Source organism: Pleurodeles waltl, chromosome 10 (genome assembly GCF_031143425.1).
Source record: "Pleurodeles waltl isolate 20211129_DDA chromosome 10, aPleWal1.hap1.20221129, whole genome shotgun sequence".
NCBI lineage: Eukaryota > Metazoa > Chordata > Amphibia > Caudata > Salamandridae > Pleurodeles > Pleurodeles waltl.
This window is the reverse complement of record NC_090449.1, coordinates 225,875,756-225,897,809: the sequence shown is the minus strand read 5'-3', so window position 1 is coordinate 225,897,809 and position 22,054 is coordinate 225,875,756. Positions and strand designations below refer to the sequence as shown.

General features: G+C 46.8%; 1 protein-coding gene across 2 annotated transcripts in view; it reads left to right on the top strand.

The window, feature by feature from the left end:
- Positions 1–22,054, top strand: part of SMG1 (SMG1 nonsense mediated mRNA decay associated PI3K related kinase) — a 1,401,298-nt gene that overhangs the window by 309,782 nt on the left and 1,069,462 nt on the right. For both annotated transcript variants that reach the window (XM_069210224.1, XM_069210223.1), the window contains 3 exons: positions 12,584–12,671; positions 12,764–12,865; positions 13,411–13,551. In XM_069210224.1, the coding sequence (XP_069066325.1) occupies positions 12,584–12,671; positions 12,764–12,865; positions 13,411–13,551 (331 nt within the window). The remainder of the gene's footprint in view (positions 1–12,583; positions 12,672–12,763; positions 12,866–13,410; positions 13,552–22,054) is intronic.

The following is a 22,054-nucleotide window of genomic DNA, read 5'->3' as shown; positions in this document are numbered from 1 at the left end:
AGGGGCATGTTCCAGTTCTACGCCTTCCTGACTCCAGTTGGATCCCTCTGTCCATACTCTCAGGGCCCACTAAGCTAACCCATGGGGAACCCTTCTCCACATCTACAGACACCATCTGTGCAGCACCTAACTTTACTTTGCTCACAGATAAATTGCAATGGGCAGATAGGATCACCAGGGCCAACACAGTGGTGTTGCCCACTCCACCCCCGGGGTGTGACTCTTGTCCCCCCCCCCCCAGGGGCAACTCTGTCCACCAGGACAGCAAGCCACGGTGACCCCTGACCACTGTCAGGGATGAGAGCCCGACCTCAGGCCTCTCTAACCACTGTGACTGTGGAGAGTGGGGGGCGGTAGCCCCAGGTGCCTGGCACCCTTTGACCACTCTCTCTTCCACCAGGTCAGGGATGACACCATGAACCTGGCTTTCCAATCCAGGGTCTGTACCCTTAGATTGCACTGGGGCCAGGGGTGAGGCTCTTTCTCCCCTGTCCCTACTCTCAGGGTTCTGCACCCTCCCCCTCAGGGAGAGTACCCCTTGAAGTCACACCAGGGGGGGTGATTGGGCAAACCGCCCACCCCTTCAGGTCAGGGTTTACCCCCTGCACCTGATCCTCCAGTCCAGGGTCTGTACCCACAGACTGGACCACTGCCTGGCAACCCAGAACTTCCTGGGGGGCATACCTACCCCCCACCAGGTCAGAGTTTACCCTCTGAACCTGGTCATCCAACCCAGGGTCACCACCCTGCGGTTGAACCACTGCCTGGCGCACCAGGACTTCCTTGGGAGCACACTTACCCCCCATCAGGTCAGAGTTTACCCCCTGAACCTGATCATTCAACCCAGAGTCACCACCCTGCAGTTGAACCACTGCCTGGCACACCATGACTTCCAGGGGGGCACACTTACCCCCCTCAAGGGACACACTGTCCCCAAGGGCCACACAAGAGTCTGGCTGGCACAGGTCTCCTGACCTCTGCCCATCTGACAGTCTGGATTCCCCCCAACCCAGAAATGGTCTTACCAAGGTCATTCCTGGGGGGCTCTGCTCTCAGAGCTGACCCTCCAGGTTCTCCACTGGGGTCCGCAACCCCCTCTCAACCCTCTGTCTGGACTTCTGCACCCCCTCACTAGGAGTGGTACTGCCAGACACCAGAACTGGTGGGACGCTGGCTACAGCCGCCCCCCCAAGTTCTCCTGACACTGTGGGGTCTCCCTCAACAGATGGCCCTATGGTACAGGCTAGGCTTCCCTCCTGGTGTTCCCTCATGGAACCCTCCAGGACCTGGGACCGGATCTCGGGCACCTTGGACCTCAGCCCATCCCCATTCCCTCTCCTCAGAGACTGGACATGGGGTCCCTCACCCATCCCACTACACTGGGACCTACCTGGGACACTACAATCCTTCCCTACCTCACCTGGTTGGGAAATACCTAGACCACTCCTCTCAGGAGCACCCCCAAATGCCTCTTCAGACTCTCTGGTACTCACCAAGAGGTCTGCCTCCATTGTAAGCTCCCTGGGGTCAGAGAACTCACACTCCACCTGGTGTTGGCATAGCTCTGGAAAATAAGGACTAGACATATGCTCTCCAGCAATTACATCACTCAGCCCCTCACATGAATTAACCAAAGTACCCTTCACCCAACCATCCAGTGACTCTGCTTTGAAAAAGCACCCCACATCACCCTCCTGAGACTGGTGAGACAGTACCTGACTGTCCCTGACACTCAACCCACACTCTTCTGGGATGTCTTCACACTCCATAACCAGGACTTCTACCTGGGGGGAACCCTTCTCCCTGTCACTCTCACCTAGAGTCAGTAGTGTCCTTCCCACCAGTAGGAATATGACTCCCCATGCCAGTTCCCCAATCCACCTCAGGGACCCTGTGCATCACTGGAGCTACCTCATACCCCTGAACCTCCTGGTGTGTGTTAACTCCCTCCTTCAAGTAGGGCACCACATCTCTGGGCATGTGCATTTCTTCAGCAGCACTAGATATAAAATTGTTGCTGCCACCATTCCAGCTGGATTCAGCCCTCATGACTTCCAGCGGTTTCAATTTAAGCTTGTAAGCATAAATCATCCTTTGTATCTCGAAGTCCCTTTCCCACTTGTCATACTCCCTTTGCATCCTCAACTTTTCTGCCTCCAACCGGCGAACCCTTTCTGCCTGTCTGTCCTGCACATCTTTAGGAGTCAGACCCTTAGACGACACCCTGCTACCCCTCCTGGGGACCCTCCCCCCAGGCGTAACAGGTACCTCCACTACACCACTGTGTATCCTCTGCACTTCCCCACCCACATTCTCCTCCTCTGTGTGCCCTCCAGCCTTCTTGATTGTCACCCCGGCCCTCTGTGCCTTTTGCAGCTCCCCCTCCCTGGTGGAGCTCTTAGTGGGACAGTCAAGATCTTTAAGGAACTGTTTCAATTGAGCAACTGAGTACTCCTTCAGTTTCTCCATTTCAAACACAGCTCCAGCTGTTGCATCTCCAGATTGAGACATGATGGTCACAAGTGCAAAGTTCCAAAGGCAGAAAATAAGTTCCCAATGAAGTAAAAAGAATCAGTCAAGGGATCAGCAAAATCATGGAAGTAGAACAAAAAGGAGTCCTTAAGAGAAAAAGCAAAAGATCACCAAACAAGTAGTATGTGGTCACGTAGTGGTCTGAGATCAAAACAGTAGTGTACACTTAATCACTGTATGTCAGGCACAAATACAAGTCCAAATCCCGACCGCTGATCACCAAAGTTAGAAATGGGGTCCTTGGTTGACAGTCAGGTTACCCCCTGTTCAAGCAAAGACCCTCACTCTAGTCAGGGTAAAAGAGAATCACCCTCAGCTAACCCCTGCTTACCCCCTTGGTAACTTGGCAGAGCAGTAGGCTTAACCTCAGAGTGCTAGGCGTAAAGTATTTGTACCAACACACACAGTAACTCAATGAAAACACTACAAAATGACACAACACAGGTTTAGAAAAATAGGAAATATTTATCTAAACAAAACAAGACCAAAACTACAAAAATCCACCATACACAAGTCAAGTTATTAATTAAAAATCAAAAAGAGTCTTTAAGTAGTTTTAAAAACACACTAGCGCTGCTAGAGTGAAAATGTACCTGGTGTGCGTCAAAAATAACCCTGCACGGGCGGGCGTGCGTCGAAAATAACTCCGCACGGCGGTACTCGAGTCAAAAATCCAGCCGCACAATGAGTCGAAGGTCCAGCCGCGCAGGTTGCGATCTCCCAGCCTCCGTCAGCGATGCTGCGCGTCGTTTCTCCTGCTCCGTGCGTCGATTCTTCGGTCGCGTTTCCTGCGAGCATCGTTTCTCAGCTGCAGAGCGGGCGGCACGTCGTTTTTCAGCCGCAGATCGGATTCGCGTCGATCTTTTCCCCGCAAGGCGCTCTGTGCGTGGATTTTCTTGTCTTTAGGCTGCCAGCTTCTCCTTACAGGGTCCCAGGAACTGGATGGGCACCACAGGGCAGAGTAGGAGTCTCTCCAGAGGCTCCAGGTGCTGGCAGAGAGAAGTCTTTGCTGTCCCTGAGACTTCAAACAACAGGAGGCAAGCTCTAGATCAAGCCCTTGGAGATTTCTTCTCAAGATGGAAGGCACACAAAGTCCAGTCTTTGCCCTCTTACTCTGGCAGAAGCAGCACTGCAGGAAAGCTCCACAAAGCACAGTCACAGGCAGGGCAGCACTTCCTCCTCAGCTAACAGCTCTTCTCCAGGCAGAGGTTCCTCTTGATTCCAGAAGTGTTTCTAAAGTCTGTAGATTTGGGTGCCCTTCTTATACCCATTTTAGTCTTTGAAGTCACCTTTCTTCAAAGGGGACTCACACCTACTTGTGAAATCCTGCCTTGCCCAGGCAAGGCCTCAGACACACACCAGGGGGTTGGAGCCGGCATTGTTAGAGGCAGACACAGTCCTTTCAGATGAGAGTGACCACTCCACCCCTCCCTCCTAGCAGAGATGGCTAATCAGGAAATGCAGTTTACACCCCAGCTCCCTTTGTGTCACTGTCTGGTGTGAGGTGAAAAACAACCCAACTGTCAAACTGACCCAGACAGGGAATCCACAAACAAGGCAGAGTCACAGAATGGTTTAAGCAAGAAAATGCTCACTTTCTAAAAGTGGCATTTTCAAACGCACAATCTTAAAATCAACTTTACTAAAAGATGTATTTTTAAATTGTGAGCTCAGGGACCCCAAACTCCACATGTCCATCTACTCTCTAGGGGAATCTACGCTTTAATCATATTTAAAGGTAGCCCCCATATTATCCTATGAGAGAGACCGTTCTTGCAACAGTGAAAAACGAATTTAGTAGTATTTCACTGTCAGGACATATAAACCACATTACTATATGTCCTACCTTATCCATACACTGCACCCTGCCCTTGGGGCTACCTAGGGCCTACCTTAGGGGTGCCTTACATGTAGGAAAAGGGAAGGTTTAGGCCTGGCAAGTGGGTACACTTTCCAAGTCGAATTTACAGTGTAAAAATACACACACAGACACTGCAGTGGCAGGTCTGAGACATGATTACAGAGCTACTTATGTGGGTGGCACAACCAGTGCTGCAGGCCCACTAGTAGCATTTGATTTACAAGCCCTGGGCACCTCTAGTGCACTTTACTAGGGACTTACTAGTAAATCAAATATGCCAATCATGGATAAACCAATCACATACAATTTCACACAGAGAGCATATGCACTTTAGCACTGGTTAGCAGTGGGAAAGTGCTCAGAGTTCAAAAGCCAACAGCGACAGGTCAGAAAAAAATAGGAGGCAGGAGGCAAAAAGACTGGGGATGACCCTGCATAAGCAAAAGTCCAACAGTGGCATACCATGTCCCTTTATGTTTCTGTATTTGTTCAATCAAAGTGATGGTGTCTGGGACTGTGGCTGTCAAAGGGGAGGGGAGGGGGGGGGGGGGGGGGGGGAGAGGGGCAGGGGGGCGTATGTTTATCCAGCTCGCGGTAATCATCTGTCATTCTGTACTGCCCGTCAGGTCGTTTAACCAGCCAGAGGGGATTGTTCCAGTCAGTAGTAGTTGGAGCTATTACACCAGCCTCAATCATGTCTTTTATAGTTTCACTTATTTCATCATGCCCTCCAGAAATGCGGTTCTGTTTCAAATGAATTACTTTAGTTGCCAGGGGCACCTTCACCGGGGGAATTTTTAAACGACCCACTTTCATGGCTGCCACTGAAATGTATCTTTATGATCCAAACTGATAACAATCATCATCCAGATACAAAGTCATTCCTTTCAAAATGTCAATTCCCAGTATGTATTCCAAAAGAGGAACAATCAATACAATATGTTCTCTTTTTGCTGTTCTCCCTATTTTCATTTGTACTGTGGTTTGTCCAGCGGGGGTCTGCCTCCCTCACCCCTCCAGCCCTGTGATGGTGTAATGCGGTCCGTTAAACTTCCTAGGGTTTCCATAAATTGGGAGGCCTCCGCCCCGGTGTCAACTAAAGTTCAAGCTTTTTGCACATTTTTATGTTTCCAATGTATTTCTAAATCAAAATGAGGTCTGTTATCCCGACAAGCCCAACTTTGTACCAGAGCTTGGCCAGTTTTCTAGTCTGATTGAAACCTGTCAACTTTTGCCCAATTGTGGTCTGGATATATGCTTTCATATTTGCGAGCAGGCTCGCCCCAGTCTCTGTTCTCAAAAGTTAACCAGTCACTGTCCAGGTTTTCCTCTCTCTCTCTTGAGGAAACATTTCTCTCCCTTTCTTTTCCTTCCCCTGATATCTGTAACTGGCTCTTCATTTCACACTTGTTATCTTGCTTGTGTACCTCTCTGCTGCCTTCCTTTCGATCCAAACGCCTTTTACGGTACATTTCCCACAAGCTTTTGGTATCTATCCTATCAGTCTGTTCTTTCTTGACACCATCTTTTAGTAGTGCCGTAAACATATCTTTCCTGGACACTCTGTTATCTGCGCGAACCTCAGACCTTGAAGATCTCTCAGGTTTATCCCATTGCCCTAAATCCCATTGCCCTAAATCCCCTAACTCTCTGACAGCCTCTAGAACGTCTTTTAAAGCCTGCCCTGTCTGATTAATTAGGAGAGTCATGATCACTTGTTTGTAAGCTGGTGGAGCAAGGCGAATAATTCGGGTGCGCACTGAGACAGCGAGTGGTCCATCTAATAGATGATGTGCATTGTTCAGGAAAATGGCAGTCTTCATACTTTCCTCTTTAAGTCTCTGCATTGCATCTCTTAAAGTATACCAGGAATCTGATTCTGTAGGGTACTTATGAGTGCAGCCCTCAGAGGCTAACTGCAGCAAAGTAATTTTGTGTGGAACCTGAAAACTTCTAAACTGTTCCTGTATGAGGGGGATCTGTGCTTAGAGTGCAGAATTTAGAAGAATCCCCTATATCAAGCATAACGCTTGAGGCGCCATAATCGAACAATCGCACCATCCAAGTAAGTACTGACTCTCCCGCCCGTTGCTTAAATCTATCTATGATATCATTGACTGCTTGCTGTGTGTCATCCTCTAAGGAATTCATTTCAATCCCTGATGGATTTTGTGGTGTCTGCTGCAATTTTCGTCTAAATGTTGGCTGTGCACGCACTACATTTTGCTCCTGTAGGTCCTTCTGACCCCCACCTTTTTTACTCTCCTCATCACTAGAGTTTGATGGATCACTGCTGGTCCAAACGCTACTATCCAAAGACGAATCTGGGTACCAGTCCAAACCAGCATTAGCAATGACTAAATGAACCTTTTTCTGATTTATCCTTCCTCTACGTTTACGATATTTGTTTTGAGCTACTTCGATTGCAGCACGTTCTGCGATGGTTTGATACGTGTCTGCCTTATCTTTCAATAATTTGTTCTGGCAAGAAAACATGGTAACACTATTCTTTGAATCCACGAGCTGCTTTTCTAATTGTTCATTCACCCTCTCTAACTGTTTACAGTTTTCATGCATTTTTCTGTAGGCGGTCAAAAGTATCCACCCCCGTCTGCCAAGAACTGAAAGATGATTCCCTTCAACTGGTTCCATTTTTTAAGCAAGACAAAATGTCTGCTGGTTCTGCTTAATTCAAACATTCATCCCAACTTTCTGATAAACCAGCCAAATGTGAAAATTAATTAGCTAATACATCATAGGGTGCCTGGCACCATCCAGGAATTTGAAAAACACTCTGTTCACACACGTTTTTAGAAGCAGATGCTATAGTCTTCCAGCCAAACATATTTTCACTTTTAAATGTACACCTTCAACCTACAAAACCTTCCCCCTTGCCGATCTATGCCAAAGTGTTTTGCTTTACTGCTGACTGAGCCAAAATACACACACTGAAAGGAGTCAAAAAGATTCTCTGGAATGCACCCCTTAATCTGAAGAAGACATTTATTATATCTTTTTGCAAAGCTCGTGAAGGAAGGCCTGTATAATCAAAGAGTGTACTTTTAAAATGTGCAACAATGAAGTAAGACCATCTACAAAGAATCTTCAATCTATAAACAGCAAATATATACATGCAAGGATACAAACACATATACATATTCACACACAATGCAAAGCAAATAATTCCCCGTTCGACTGAAACGAGAAAGTGAGAACTCTACCCTCACGGGAAATATATCAGGCATTCGACGTCTAAAATCCTGATTGAGGTCTCTGAATCTCCCACTGTCGACCTGGGTCTCTTGTATATCTTAAACGAGGAAAGGGCTTGCTGGAAAAATCCCTCCCGCTGCGCAAGAAGTATTAAAAAATGCTGGCTATTTAAGGTCAGGGTTGAAAGAAACCAGTTGGGACTGGCCAGTTTCCCAAGTTGTCTCTCCCAAGCCTAAGCCGTTCGCTGCTGTACCATAAACATTATTCTAGTACATCCTTATTGTGCTGACTGACTACTCCACGTTATGTCCTAGCTCTTCGGTGACAAAAAGAACACGCAGAATAGAAAAAATGTTGCATAACATGTTTTGTACTGAAAACTACTTGCACCTTTAACATGGCAGTGAAGCTAAGGCTAAGCTGAATACAAAATGGAGTCTGTAACTGGTGACTACTAATGTGACGATGGACCGCTAAGCCAAGTACAAAGTGGTGCGACACGAAGTCAGTGGTCAAAACACCAATATCACTACAGGACAGTACATCATACCAGCAGGTAGTGGAAAGGACAGCCACTTTTCACAACGTGGAGCTACAGGTGGGCCCTTTCGAACAGGACTTCCTGTTTGATACTATTTAATCTACCCACAGGGATATCCAATTTCTCCCCGTGCTCCCTGGCATGCTTTATCAATGCTCAGTACATTTTCAAGGAGTCCGCCCACTCTGGGGTTATAACCCCTACGGTAGGGAGGAAATGTAAGACTGATCCCTCAGACCCATTATACATTGTCATAGGTCCCTGCAGATTTCACTGTGGCACAAAAACATACCAATAGCGAAGCCACAGGGGACTCTCCTCCTTCTGACAGGAGAGTAAGAAAACAGATTCTGCCAGCAAGAGAGTGGCTGCACAGGCAGCTAACCACTGGCATATTGCCAATTCACAGGTGTTACTAGATAGATATCGTGATCACGGGATGAAATGGAGGAGCTCCTCCAATTTCTCCCAGAGTAGCACCACAAGAGAGGGCAACAAACAAGAACTATTAATGCTGTACACTGTGCACTAGACACAGATGCAGGCGGCATCAGTACAAGTGTACTAATAAGGCACGTATGGCTCTTGATCCCCAAGTGACCAGGCCCTTCAGCCCATTATGAGCCAATAGCAAATGGTACTCCTGGTATCTAGGTCATGGGTACGGAAGAGGGTGCCTCAGAGCTGCAGCACAACTTGTGCCACTGTGAGGGACCCAGCACTAACCTTATGCAGACTGCCATTGCAGGCTGCGTGACAAGGTGCTCCCAAAATTGAAAACACGACTCTAAACACTGCATGCAATATATGTAAGTCACCCCTCTAGCAGGCCTTGCATCTCTAAGGTAGGATGCACTTATATTACATGTTAGGGCATATCTGCATGAGCAGATATGCCCCTGCTATGTATTTGTTGATTCTCAGACGTAAGTGGCCAGGAAAGCCATTTTAAATGCATGTGCTGGACACTGGTCATTAAGAGTTCCCCAGCTACATGATGGCTTCTCTGAGTCCTGGGATGTTTGATATCAAACATCTCAGAATAATAATCCTAACAATTCTGTTAGCTGAGGGTTGGACTCTGCTGACAAGGCTGCATGGGGCATCAACACCAGTGTCATCTTGCGCCAGCATGCATGGCTTCGCATATCCGACTTCAAACCTGAGGTACAGCAAACCATACTCAATGTACCTTTTAACAAGGACCACCTTTTCGGCCACAGGCCGATCGGGTGCTTGAAAAAATGAAAAAGGACAATGAAGTGGCTAAGTCCATGTATGCCCTACAAACCCCTGGCTCTAGAGAGGCTTTTCGTAGGCTGTTATATAAATCAGACACCAAAACAGCAGCCAAGGGTCGTCTTATCAAAAGGGCCAGTCTTAGCCAATCCTTTCTCCCATAGAGATTTTTGTAAAGGTCCCTACAGGGGAAACTATAACGTGGGTCATGATAAGGCTCCTCCACTGCCTCCAAACAGTGACCCTGCTCCAGAAATCATTGTGACTACGGATACACCTCAACAGGGGGAAGCACTTATCTTCAGGATCTCCTAGTCCAAGGTCTCTGGAATCCCAAACGTCACACTATGCACATCAATTACCTAGAGCTTCTAGCTGTTCAACTAGCATTGAAAGCATTCACAGTTCAACTCACCAGCAAAGTTGTCCTAATACACAAAGACAACAAGACAACTATGTATTATGCGCAGAAGCAATGGGTGGGAAGGGGTGGGGGGTGGGGGGTAGGGCACACACTCTACAGCTATCTTGTCTGTCACAGACAATCTGGCATTGGGTCATTCACCATAAAATCCACCTGCAAGCGGAAACATCTTCTAGTGACACAACATCTTTGCCAACCTCCTCAGCAGGATGCGGCCGCAAGTCCACGACTTTCAAAAGTGAGGGTACACAGACATAGGCCTATTCGCAGCAAAAGAAAATACAAAATACCCGCACTTTCCCTCCAGGTTTCCACACCCTCAGTCCATGTGCAATGCTCAGTGGATGAACTGGTGAGGGATATTTGCCTACGCTTTTCCACTTCTCCCTCTCCTTCCGTTTCTGGTTCAGTAGCCCAGGCAGACATTCCTCAAATTGATAATGGTGGCCCCCATGTAGGCTAGGCAGCCGTGGTTCACCACTCTTCTAGAACTATCAGTGGTTCCACAAAAGAAGCTTCCCCTCAATCTGGACCTTCTTACTTAGAACCATTGTCAAAACAGAAACCCAAATCCCAAGGAATTACATTTTGCCATATGGTTCCTGAAGTCTGAGTTTGGATATCTTAAACTGCCCCAAGAATTCATGGATATTCTGAAAGAGGCACGTAAACCCACTAGTAAGATGGTGTTATGTAGCTAAATAAAACATTTGGTCAGTTACTGTCAATCTGAACAATGGGACCCCTTCAGGATATCAGTATAGAGTAGTATTTTTGTACCTTCCATGTGTGCAGAAAGCAGACTAAGCGTACAGCTAACCTGCAAAACTGACAGCATTCTTCCCTTTTAAAAAATCCAGTCACTAAAGCTTTTATAGACGGACTTAAGAGAGTGATTTTGTCAAGAGTACCTACGGTGCCTTCTTGGAATCTGAGCATTGTACTCACTTGACTCATTGGTCCACCTTTTGAACCTCGACATTCATATCCTTTTAAATTTGTGTCATGCAAACTGGCATTCTTAGTTGCTATCACTTCACTTAGGCGTGCAAGTGAGCTCCCGGCCTTAACCTTAGAAGAACCATTTTCCAAATACACATGGAAAAAGTAGTTCAGTCCTCCAATCCTAAAGTGGTATCTCACTTTCACCTAAATCAAACTGCTGAATTGCCAGTCTTCTTTTCACGCCCAGACTCTGTTGCTGAAAGATCTCTCCACACATTGGACATAATTAGAGCTCTTGTGTTATACATTGATAGTACTAAAACCTTTAGGAAAACTTAACATTTTTTTCTTGCCTTCTTAACACCTCACAAATGTGATCCTAGATCTAAATCAGTATATCTAGGTGAATCGTTAAATGTATCCAGATCTGCTGTGCGAAAGCCAAAAGACCAATACCTATTCCTCCTAAAGCATATTCGAAAGAAAGGCTTGACTATGCCCCTTTTAGGTAACATTCCCATAGCTGATATATGTAAGGCAGCTATATGGTCTGCACCACACACCTTCACAAAACATTGTGTGAATGTCTCAGCACGCCAACAAGTTGTAGGACAAGCAGTACTACGTACACTATTCCAACAACTACAACGCCCACAGGTTAGCCACCGCTTTGGAGAGGCACTGCTTTACAGTCTATGCAGAGCGTGTGTATCGACAGCCATGCATGCCATCAAACAGAAAATGTTACTTAACCAGTAAGCATCTGTTTGTGGCATGTACTGCTAATGATTCACTTGCGCCCACCCACCTATGTGGACAACTGTGGCTGCTGCATTTTTATTTTCCAATATTCATACACTCATTTGCATAGTCATCTCTTTTATTTCTCTTTCTCTACACTCCAATCTCACCCGCCTGTGGGAAAACAATCGCAACAATGGAGTCGATGCTCATGCACATTACCAACAAGAGGTGGACTCACTGTACTTCGTGACTGGAAAGACTTTTCGAAGAAAAACAACTTGCAAGCTTCCGGACCCAGCATTAGATGGCAGAAGTATGCAGAGCATGTGAATTTACAGCACTGCATGCCACAAACAGATGCTTACTGGGTAAGCAACATTTCCCTTCCCTACAGTACAATTTTCTCATGATAAAATAGATGTGCCAACATGGAAATTTGTGGTGAAATTTCCTATTGAGCAAATTTTACTTGCAGTGAACAGTTTGTAAATGTTCTTGAAACAGTACCTGGTACACCCACAACTTGATGGTCACTGACAAATTTACAGGTTTGTAGCAGTTTAGCCATAATTTGCCTGTTCAGGGCAGGAAACATTGAGTTTTTATGATGGTAGTCACTGGAGAAGACTCCAGTAATTAATGCAGGTGTTAAGGAATTTGTTTCTCTAAAGGCGAGCAATAGTTTAACGAGGGCCAACAGACTTTCTGCAAAAGTTATTTTGTGTCCTATTTACCTAACCCAAAATGCACTTTTATTTCTGACAGTGAAAAGCTTGACATATTTGTGTAGGTCTATGACTTGCATAGAATTCAAGAGTAATGTGGTAATTTTTGAAAAATTCAAAATAAAAAAAAAAATCTAATATAAATAAAATATATATATATTTATTCCGGACATAAGAATTACCCAGCAGGAGCAATTTGCAAACTTTGTTTCCCCAAGCAGTTTTGGGAATTGCCCAGTTAATTCTAGCACTATTTTAGTAACACAAAACTAATGATAAATGGAACCACCTCAAAGAATATTTGCACTCATTGTTATGCCTCAACATAATATAACACTCTCTTATTTGTCTTTTAATAGCCCTTGTTGAAGACACAACAGTCTGCCTCCAAGCATGTAATGGCTTGCATACTCTTTCGTCTTCATTGCCTGATGATCTCCTTCAAAGGTATGAAGCTTTGTCAAATTATAATTGTTTCATTCCAGGTAGGACTTTGTTCACTTCCACTGTACAAATGGTTACTTTCTGTTTTCACGCAGATGTGTTGATGTTTGCAGAGTTCAGCTAGTCTACAGTGGAAGCCGTATCCGACAAGCCTTTGGGAAACTCTTGAAGTCGATTCCTCTTGATGTTGTTTTGAGGTACATGAGCAATTTGCATAATACACCAATTCCACAGTGGATTTTTGAAAAACCTTTTTAAACCAACTCTTCTCTGAGTACTTTTAATAAATAGATCAGACTTTCCTAGAATTTCCTTAAACACTTATTTAGCCCATCTTACTGAAGTTATTCCCAGATTTGGTGGTGTTATCATGCTTGGCAGACCAGCTTAGATGGAGCATGTTTTTGGAAAAATCAGGCCTTGGATAGTCTAGATACAAAAATAAATGTGAAGTGAATGCTCATGGAAGATTGGGACGATGTGTTTTGTAAGTCATACTTCTACAGCAGTGTGATAGCTTGTTCCTATGACATTCATGTTTGCTACTTTGAATAGCAGGTTATTTTTTCTTCAAGGGATGCTACGTGCCTGAATAAAATACAGTTGTTGTGATTATTACATCATTGACTAGGTACTGATGTGGCGTCAGTAACCTCAGGAGGTGACTAAGTTGCTTGGAAGTGATCTTTTTCATTTTTAGGATTGTAAACCTCTCATTGATAATGTTGCTTTATATTTACAGTAACAGCAACCATACAGAAATCCAAGAGATCTCCTCAGCTATACGAAGTCACATGAGCAAAGCTCCAAGTAACACTTTCCATCCACAGGACTTTTCTGATGTCATTAGTTACATTCTTTATGGGAACTGCAACAGGACTGGGTAATCCAAGATTTTAATTTGTCAAATATGCAATTATCGCATTTACACCACTGTTTATTTTCAGTTCTCTGTAAACAATGATTTGTTGTTTGGTAAGTATTTTGATTTGAAACAAGGCTGCCATCATGTTGACTACAAAAGTTGCCATTTATATAGTCTTTATTATGCATGTATTGAAGTATAATTTAGTGTCATTTTGTTTAAACATATAGCATTGGACTATGGCTGAAGATATTAATTTTTAGGCAGAAGTCTGGGAAGTTCATAACTAAATGATTCTTAAGTATGTTTAGATGTAGATTTGTTTACTCACTTGTCTTATTATTTTGCATTTTCACATGCATGGACTGTCTTAATATCCAGACTCCATTTACATTTTGCTGCTTGATCAATACATTTTGCACTTGATACTATTGATGGATACTATCAACCTCGGATTCCTCATCTTGCGAATACTCCTGAAGTGTCAGACTGGATCCAGAAAGTTATGAAGTTGTACCTTTGAGTGCTGGTATGTTGCATTTTCTGCTCCATGCCAAGCAGAGCAGCATAATAAGGGCCACCTGTGCACGGAGACATTGGTTCCTTTCTTTCCGCACCTTCAGACATGGATCTGGGGCTGGTCTTTTTCATCAAAACATGTTTTGTGTTGGAGGGAAGTGTCACCCCTAGAACAACAAAGTGCAAACCATGTAGTGAGTGTGGCAAATCTCTGTGACTGATCAGTGCAAAGTCTGTTTGTGGTGCCTGAGTTTGAACCACAAATCCAAGGCCTGTTGTGACTGCACCCAGATAAACATGAAAGATGTCTGTGTACTGACAAGGATTGTGGAGGGGTGGCTACATTGTCCCTGTCTTCCAGTGTGAGTGGATAGCCGTGGTCACAGACCTATGTAATAGGAAATGTCCCTGGGGAAGGGTTGTAAGCTGCCTGGAACTCCCCAAATGTAAGGATGACACTTGTCTTAAAGTGGTACCTCACTTTTGTCACTCCAGCCTTCTCCCCCTCTGTTAGTTGTTCCCAGTTTCCACCATAGCGCAGAGTTCTCAGCATTTGTATTAGGGTGTTCGATGGCATCTGTCGCTGTAGATACGCATGTTCTGCAATAGCTCGCCATCTGGTGTTGGGCCGGAGTGTTACAAGTTGTTTTTCTTCGAAGAAGTCTTTCGAGTCACGGGACCGAGTGACTCCTCCTTTTGTCTCCATTGCGCATGGGCGTCGACTCCATCTTCGATTGTTTTTTTTCCGCCATCGGGTTCGGACGTGTTTCTGTCGCTCCGAGTTTCGGAACGGAAAATTAGCTAATTTCGGAAGATTTTCGTCGGTATTGTTGCGTTCGGGATCGGCGTACTTACATTCAACACCGCATCGAAGATCGAAGAGCTCCGGTGCCCTTCGGGGTAGTTTTTCGATCCTCCGTCGGGGCCTGGTCGGCCCGACCGCGTGCTGAAGAACGCCGATGGAACGGACCCCGTTTCGTTTCTGCCCCAAATGCCACAATAAATACCCCTACACAGACCAACACCTGGTCTGCAACCTGTGCCTGTCACCTGAGCACAGCGAAGACACCTGCGAGGCCTGTCGTGCGTTCCGGTCCCGAAAAACACTCCGAGACCGTCGAGCCAGAAGACTTCAGATGGCGTCCGCACCGACAGCCCAACGGGAGTTCGAGGAACAGGAAGAGGAAGGTACCTTCTCGATCCAAGACTCAGACTCCGAAGGATTCGACGATACACAAACCGTGAGTAAGACGTCGAAAACCACACAGAGAAACATTTACAAGGCCCGGGGGACGCCACTGCCACCAGGCCATGGCTCGACCCATAAATTCGGTGACCGACCGTCGGCACCGAAAAAGGCCCAAACAGTGCCGAGATCGTCCGACTCCGGTCGAGACACCGGCACGCAGCCTTCTCGGGACCGAGAAAGTGCTGGAGACAAGCCTCGACACAGTGATGCCGGTGTGGACACGGCTCGACGCCGAGACAGCGGCACCGAAACAAATCGACGCCGAGAGGTTTCGGCCCCGAAAAGGAAAAAAGTCACCTCGGAGCCGAAAAAACACGCAGACAAAGTTTCGATGCCGAAACAAACTGCAAGCGACCCAGCTTCAGGCTCTTATACAGAAGAGCACTCGCTAACCTCCCAAATGCAGAAGCATAGGTTTGAGGAAGAGCTACAAGCAACTGATGTGGACCATACGCAGAAGCGTATCTTCATTCAGCAGGGGACAGGAAAAATAAGCACCCTTCCCCCCCCATTAGGAGAAAGAGGAGGTTGGAGTTCCAGACGGATCAAACACCACAACCAAAAGTGGTGAAAAGAGTTACACCACCACCCTCTCCTCCGCCCGTGATTGACGTTTCACCAGCACAAACTCCATCACACTCCCCAGCTCACACCACCATGAGCCAGGGTGACCAAGATCAGGACGCATGGGACCTATACGACGCCCCAGTGTCAGATAACAGCCCGGAGGCATACCCTACAAAGCCATCTCCACCAGAAGACAGCACCGCGTACTCTCAGGTGGTGGCTAGAGCAGCACAATATCACAATGTAAGCCTCCACTCAGAACAGGTCGAGGATGATTTCTTGTTCAACACACTCTCCTCCACCCACAGCTCATACCAAAGCCTGCCTATGCTCCCTGGTATGCTCCGTCACGCAAAAGACATATTTAAGGAGCCGGTCAAAAGTAGGGCAATCACACCAAGGGTGGAAAAAAAGTATAAGCCGCCTCCTACGGACCCGGTTTTCATCACTACACAGCTGAACCAGACTCTGTTGTTGTAGGAGCAGCTAGGAAAAGGGCCAACTCCCACACATCTGGAGATGCACCACCCCCAGATAAAGAAAGCCGCAAGTTCGATGCAGCTGGTAAGAGAGTCGCAGCACAAGCTGCAAACCAGTGGCGCATCGCGAACTCCCAGGCACTACTTGCGCGCTATGACAGAGCCCACTGGGACGAGATGCAACATCTCATTGAACATCTGCCCAAGGACTTACAAAATAGGGCAAAGCAAGTGGTCGAGGAAGGACAGACCATTTCCAACAACCAGATCCGCTCCTCCATGGACGCTGCAGATACAGCTGCACGGACAATTAATACATCTGTAACTATCAGAAGGCATGCATGGCTCCGAACGTCTGGATTTAAACCAGAGATTCAACAAGCAGTTCTCAATATGCCTTTTAATGAAAAAGAACTGTTCGGTCCAGAAGTGGACACAGCGATTGAGAAACTCAAAAAAGATACGGACACTGCCAAAGCCATGGGCGCACTCTACTCCCCGCAGAGCAGAGGGAATTACAGCACATTCCGTAAAACGCCCTTTCGAGGGGGGTTTCGAGGTGAAAGCACACAAGCCAGCACCTCACAAGCCACACCGTCCAGTTACCAGGGACAGTATAGAGGAGGTTTTCGGGGACAATATAGAGGAGGGCAATTCCCTAGAAATAGAGGAAGATTTCAAAGCCCCAAAGCCCCTACTACTAAACAGTGACTCACAGGTCACTCACCCCCTCCACACAACACCAGTGGGGGGAAGAATAGGTCATTATTACAAAGCATGGGAGGAAATCACTACAGACACTTGGGTTCTAGCAATTATCCAACATGGTTATTGCATAGAATTTCTACAATTCCCTCCAAACATACCACCAAAAGCACAAAATTTAACAACACACCATTCCAATCTCCTGGAGATAGAAGTGCAGGCACTATTGCAAAAGAATGCAATCGAATTAGTGCCAAACACACAAATAAACACAGGAGTTTACTCACTGTACTTTCTGATATCAAAGAAGGACAAAACGCTGAGACCAATCCTAGACCTCAGAGTAGTGAACACTTTCATCAAATCAGACCACTTCCACATGGTCACACTACAAGAAGTATTGCCATTGCTAAAGCTGCACGACTACATGGCAACTTTAGACCTCAAGGATGCTTATTTCCATATACCAATACACCCATCGCACAGGAAATACCTAAGGTTTGTATTCAAAGGAATACATTACCAATTCAAGGTACTGCCTTTCGGATTAACAACCGCACCAAGAGTCTTTACCAAATGTCTAGCGGTAGTCGCAGCACACATAAGAAGGCAGCAGATACATGTGTTCCCATATCTAGACGACTGGCTAATCAAGGCCCATTCGTTAATAGAGTGCTCAAATCACACAAATCATATCATACAAACCCTCTTCAAACTAGGGTTCACCGTCAATTTCACAAAATCCAAAATTCTGCCACGCAAGGTACAACAATACCTGGGAGCCATAATAGACACATCAAAAGGAGTAGCCACTCCAAGTCCACAAAGAATTCAAAATTTCAACACCATCATACAACGCATGTATCCAACACAAAAGATACAAGCAAAGATGGTATTACAACTCCTAGGCATGATGTCATCATGCATAGCCATTGTCCCAAACGCAAGACTGCACATGAGGCCCTTACAACAATGCCTAGCATCACAGTGGTCTCAAGCACAGGGTCACCTTCTAGATCTGGTGTTAATAGACCGCCAAACTTACCTCTCGCTTCTGTGGTGGAACAACATAAATCTAAACAAGGGGCGGCCTTTCCAAAACCCAGTGCCACAATACGTAATAACAACAGATGCATCCATGACAGGGTGGGGAGCACACCTCGATCAACACAGCATACAAGGACAATGGAACGTACATCAAACAAAACTGCATATCAATCACCTAGAACTTCTAGCAGTTTTTCAAGCACTAAAAGCTTTCCAACCAATAATAGTTCACAAATACATTCTCGTCAAAACAGACAACATGACAACAATTGTAGGAAGTTGGCTCTGTATGCACTATTTCAAAGTAAGGAATAGTATGCACAGAGTCCAAGGGTTCCCCTTAGAGGTAAGATAGTGGCAAAAAGAGATAATACTAATGCTCTATTTTGTGGTAGTGTGGTCGAGCAGTAGGCTTATCCAAGGAGTAGTGTTAAGCATTTGTTGTACATACACATAGACAATAAATGAGATACACACACTCAGAGACAAATCCAGCCAATAGGTTTTGTATAGAAAAATATCTTTTCTTAGTTTATTTTAAGAACCACAGGTTCAAATTCTACATGTAATATCTCATTTGAAAGGTATTGCAGGTAAGTACTTTAGGAACTTTAAATCATAAAAATTGCATGTATACTTTTCAAGTTATTGACAAATAGCTGTTTTAAAAGTGGACACTTAGTGCAATTTTCACAGTTCCTGGGGGAGGTAAGTTTTTGTTAGTTTTACCAGATAAGTAAGACACTTACAGGGTTCAGTTCTTGGTCCAAGGTAGCCCACCGTTGGGGGTTCAGAGCAACCCCAAAGTCACCACACCAGCAGCTCAGGGCCGGTCAGGTGCAGAGTTCAAAGTGGTGCCCAAAACACATAGGCTAGAATGGAGAGAAGGGGGTGCCCCGGTTCCGGTCTGCTTGCAGGTAAGTACCCGCGTCTTCGGAGGGCAGACCAGGGGGGTTTTGTAGGGCACCGGGGGGGACACAGGTCCACACAGAAATTTCACCCTCAGCGGCGCGGGGGCGGCCGGGTGCAGTGTAGAAACAAGCGTCGGGTTCGCAATGTTAGTCTATGAGAGATCTCGGGATCTCTTCAGCGCTGCAGGCAGGCAAGGGGGGGATTCCTCGGGGAAACCTCCACTTGGGCAAGGGAGAGGGACTCCTGGGGGTCACTTCTCCAGTGAAAGTCCGGTCCTTCAGGTCCTGGGGCCTGCGGGTGCAGGGTCTCTCCCAGGCGTCGGGACTTTAGGTTCAAAGAGTCGCGGTCAGGGGAAGCCTCGGGATTCCCTCTGCAGGCGGCGCTGTGGGGGCTCAGGGGGGACAGGTTTTGGTACTCACAGTATCAGAGTAGTCCTGGGGTCCCTCCTGAGGTGTTGGATCGCCACCAGCCGAGTCGGGGTCGCCGGGTGCAGTGTTGCAAGTCTCACGCTTCTTGCGGGGAGCTTGCAGGGTTCTTTAAAGTTGCTGGAAACAAAGTTGGAGCTTTTCTTGGAGCAGGTCCGCTGTCCTCGGGAGTTTCTTGTCTTTTCGAAGCAGGGGCAGTCCTCAGAGGATGTCGAGGTCGCTGGTCCCTTTGGAAGGCGTCGCTGGAGCAGGATCTTTGGAAGGCAGGAGACAGGCCGGTGAGTTTCTGGAGCCAAGGCAGTTGTCGTCTTCTGGTCTTCCGCTGCAGGGGTTTTCAGCTGGGCAGTCCTTCTTCTTGTAGTTGCAGGAATCTAATTTTCTAGGGTTCAGGGTAGCCCTTAAATACTAAATTTAAGGGCGTGTTTAGGTCTGGGGGGTTAGTAGCCAATGGCTACTAGCCCTGAGGGTGGGTACACCCTCTTTGTGCCTCCTCCCAAGGGGAGGGGGTCACAATCCTAACCCTATTGGGGGAATCCTCCATCTGCAAGATGGAGGATTTCTAAAAGTCAGAGTCACCTCAGCTCAGGACACCTTAGGGGCTGTCCTGACTGGCCAGTGACTCCTCCTTGTTTTTCTCATTATCTTCTCCGGCCTTGCCGCCAAAAGTGGGGCCTGGCCGGAGGGGGCGGGCAACTCCACTAGCTGGAGTGTCCTGCTGGGTTGGCACAAAGGAGGTGAGCCTTTGAGGCTCACCGCCAGGTGTGACAATTCCTGCCTGGGAGAGGTGTTAGCATCTCCACCCAGTGCAGGCTTTGTTACTGGCCTCAGAGTGACAAAGGCACTCTCCCCATGGGGCCAGCAACATGTCTCGGTTTGTGGCAGGCTGCTAAAACTAGTCAGCCTACACAGATAGTCGGTTAAGTTTCAGGGGGCACCTCTAAGGTGCCCTCTGTGGTGTATTTTACAATAAAATGTACACTGGCATCAGTGTGCATTTATTGTGCTGAGAAGTTTGATACCAAACTTCCCAGTTTTCAGTGTAGCCATTATGGTGCTGTGGAGTTCGTGTTTGACAGACTCCCAGACCATATACTCTTATGGCTACCCTGCACTTACAATGTCTAAGGTTTTGTTTAGACACTGTAGGGGTACCATGCTCATGCACTGGTACCCTCACCTATGGTATAGTGCACCCTGCCTTAGGGCTGTAAGGCCTGCTAGAGGGGTGTCTTACCTATACTGCATAGGCAGTGAGAGGCTGGCATGGCACCCTGAGGGGAGTGCCATGTCGACTTACTCGTTTTGTCCTCACTAGCACACACAAGCTGGCAAGCAGGGTGTCTGTGTTGAGTGAGAGGTCTCCAGGGTGGCATAAGACATGCTGCAGCCCTTAGAGACCTTCCTTGGCATCAGGGCCCTTGGTACTAGAAGTACCAGTTACAAGGGACTCATCTGGATGCCAGGGTCTGCCAATTGTGGATACAAAAGTACAGGTTAGGGAAAGAACACTGGTGCTGGGGCCTGGTTAGCAGGCCTCAGCACACTTTCAATTGTAAACATAGCATCAGCAAAGGCAAAAAGTCAGGGGGCAACCATGCCAAGGAGGCATTTCCTTACACAACCCCCCCCCCAAACGAAAGAGGATGAGACTAACCTTTCCCAAGAGAGTCTTCATTTTCTAAGTGGAAGAACCTGGAAAGGCCATCTGCATTGGCATGGGCAGTCCCAGGTCTGTGTTCCACTATAAAGTCCATTCCCTGTAGGGAGATGGACCACCTCAACAGTTTAGGATTTTCACCTTTCATTTGCATCAGCCATTTGAGAGGTCTGTGGTCAGTTTGAACTAGGAAGTGAGTCCCAAAGAGGTATGGTCTCAGCTTCTTCAGGGACCAAACCACAGCAAAGGCCTCCCTCTCAATGGCACTCCAACGCTGCTCCCTGGGGAGTAACCTCCTGCTAATGAAAGCAACAGGCTGGTCAAGGCCATCATCATTTGTTTGGGACAAAACTGCCCCTATCCCATGTTCAGAGGCATCAGTCTGCACAATGAACTGCTTAGAATAATCTGGAGCTTTTAGAACTGGTGCTGAGCACATTGCTTGTTTCAGGGTGTCAAAGGCCTGTTGGCATTCCACAGTCCAGTTCACTTTCTTGGGCATTTTCTTGGAGGTGAGTTCAGTGAGGGCTGTCACAATGGATCCATATCCCTTCACAAACCTCCTGTAATACCCAGTCAAGCCAAGGAATGCCCTGACTTGAGTCTGGGTTTTTGGAGCTACCCAGTCCAGAATAGTCTGGATCTTGGGTTGGAGTGGCTGAACTTGGCCTCCACCTACAAGGTGTCCCAAGTAAACCACAGTTCCCTGCCCTATCTGGCATTTGGATGCCTTGATAGAGAGGCCTGCAGATTGCAGAGCCTTCAAAACCTTCTTCAGGTGGACCAGGTGATCCTGCCAGGTGGAGCTAAAGACAGCAATATCATCAAGATAAGCTGTGCTAAAGGACTCCAAACCAGCAAGGACTTGATTCACCAACCTTTGGAAGGTGGCAGGGGCATTCTTTAAACCAAAGGGCATAACAGTAAACTGATAATGCCCATCAGGTGTGGAGAATGCTGT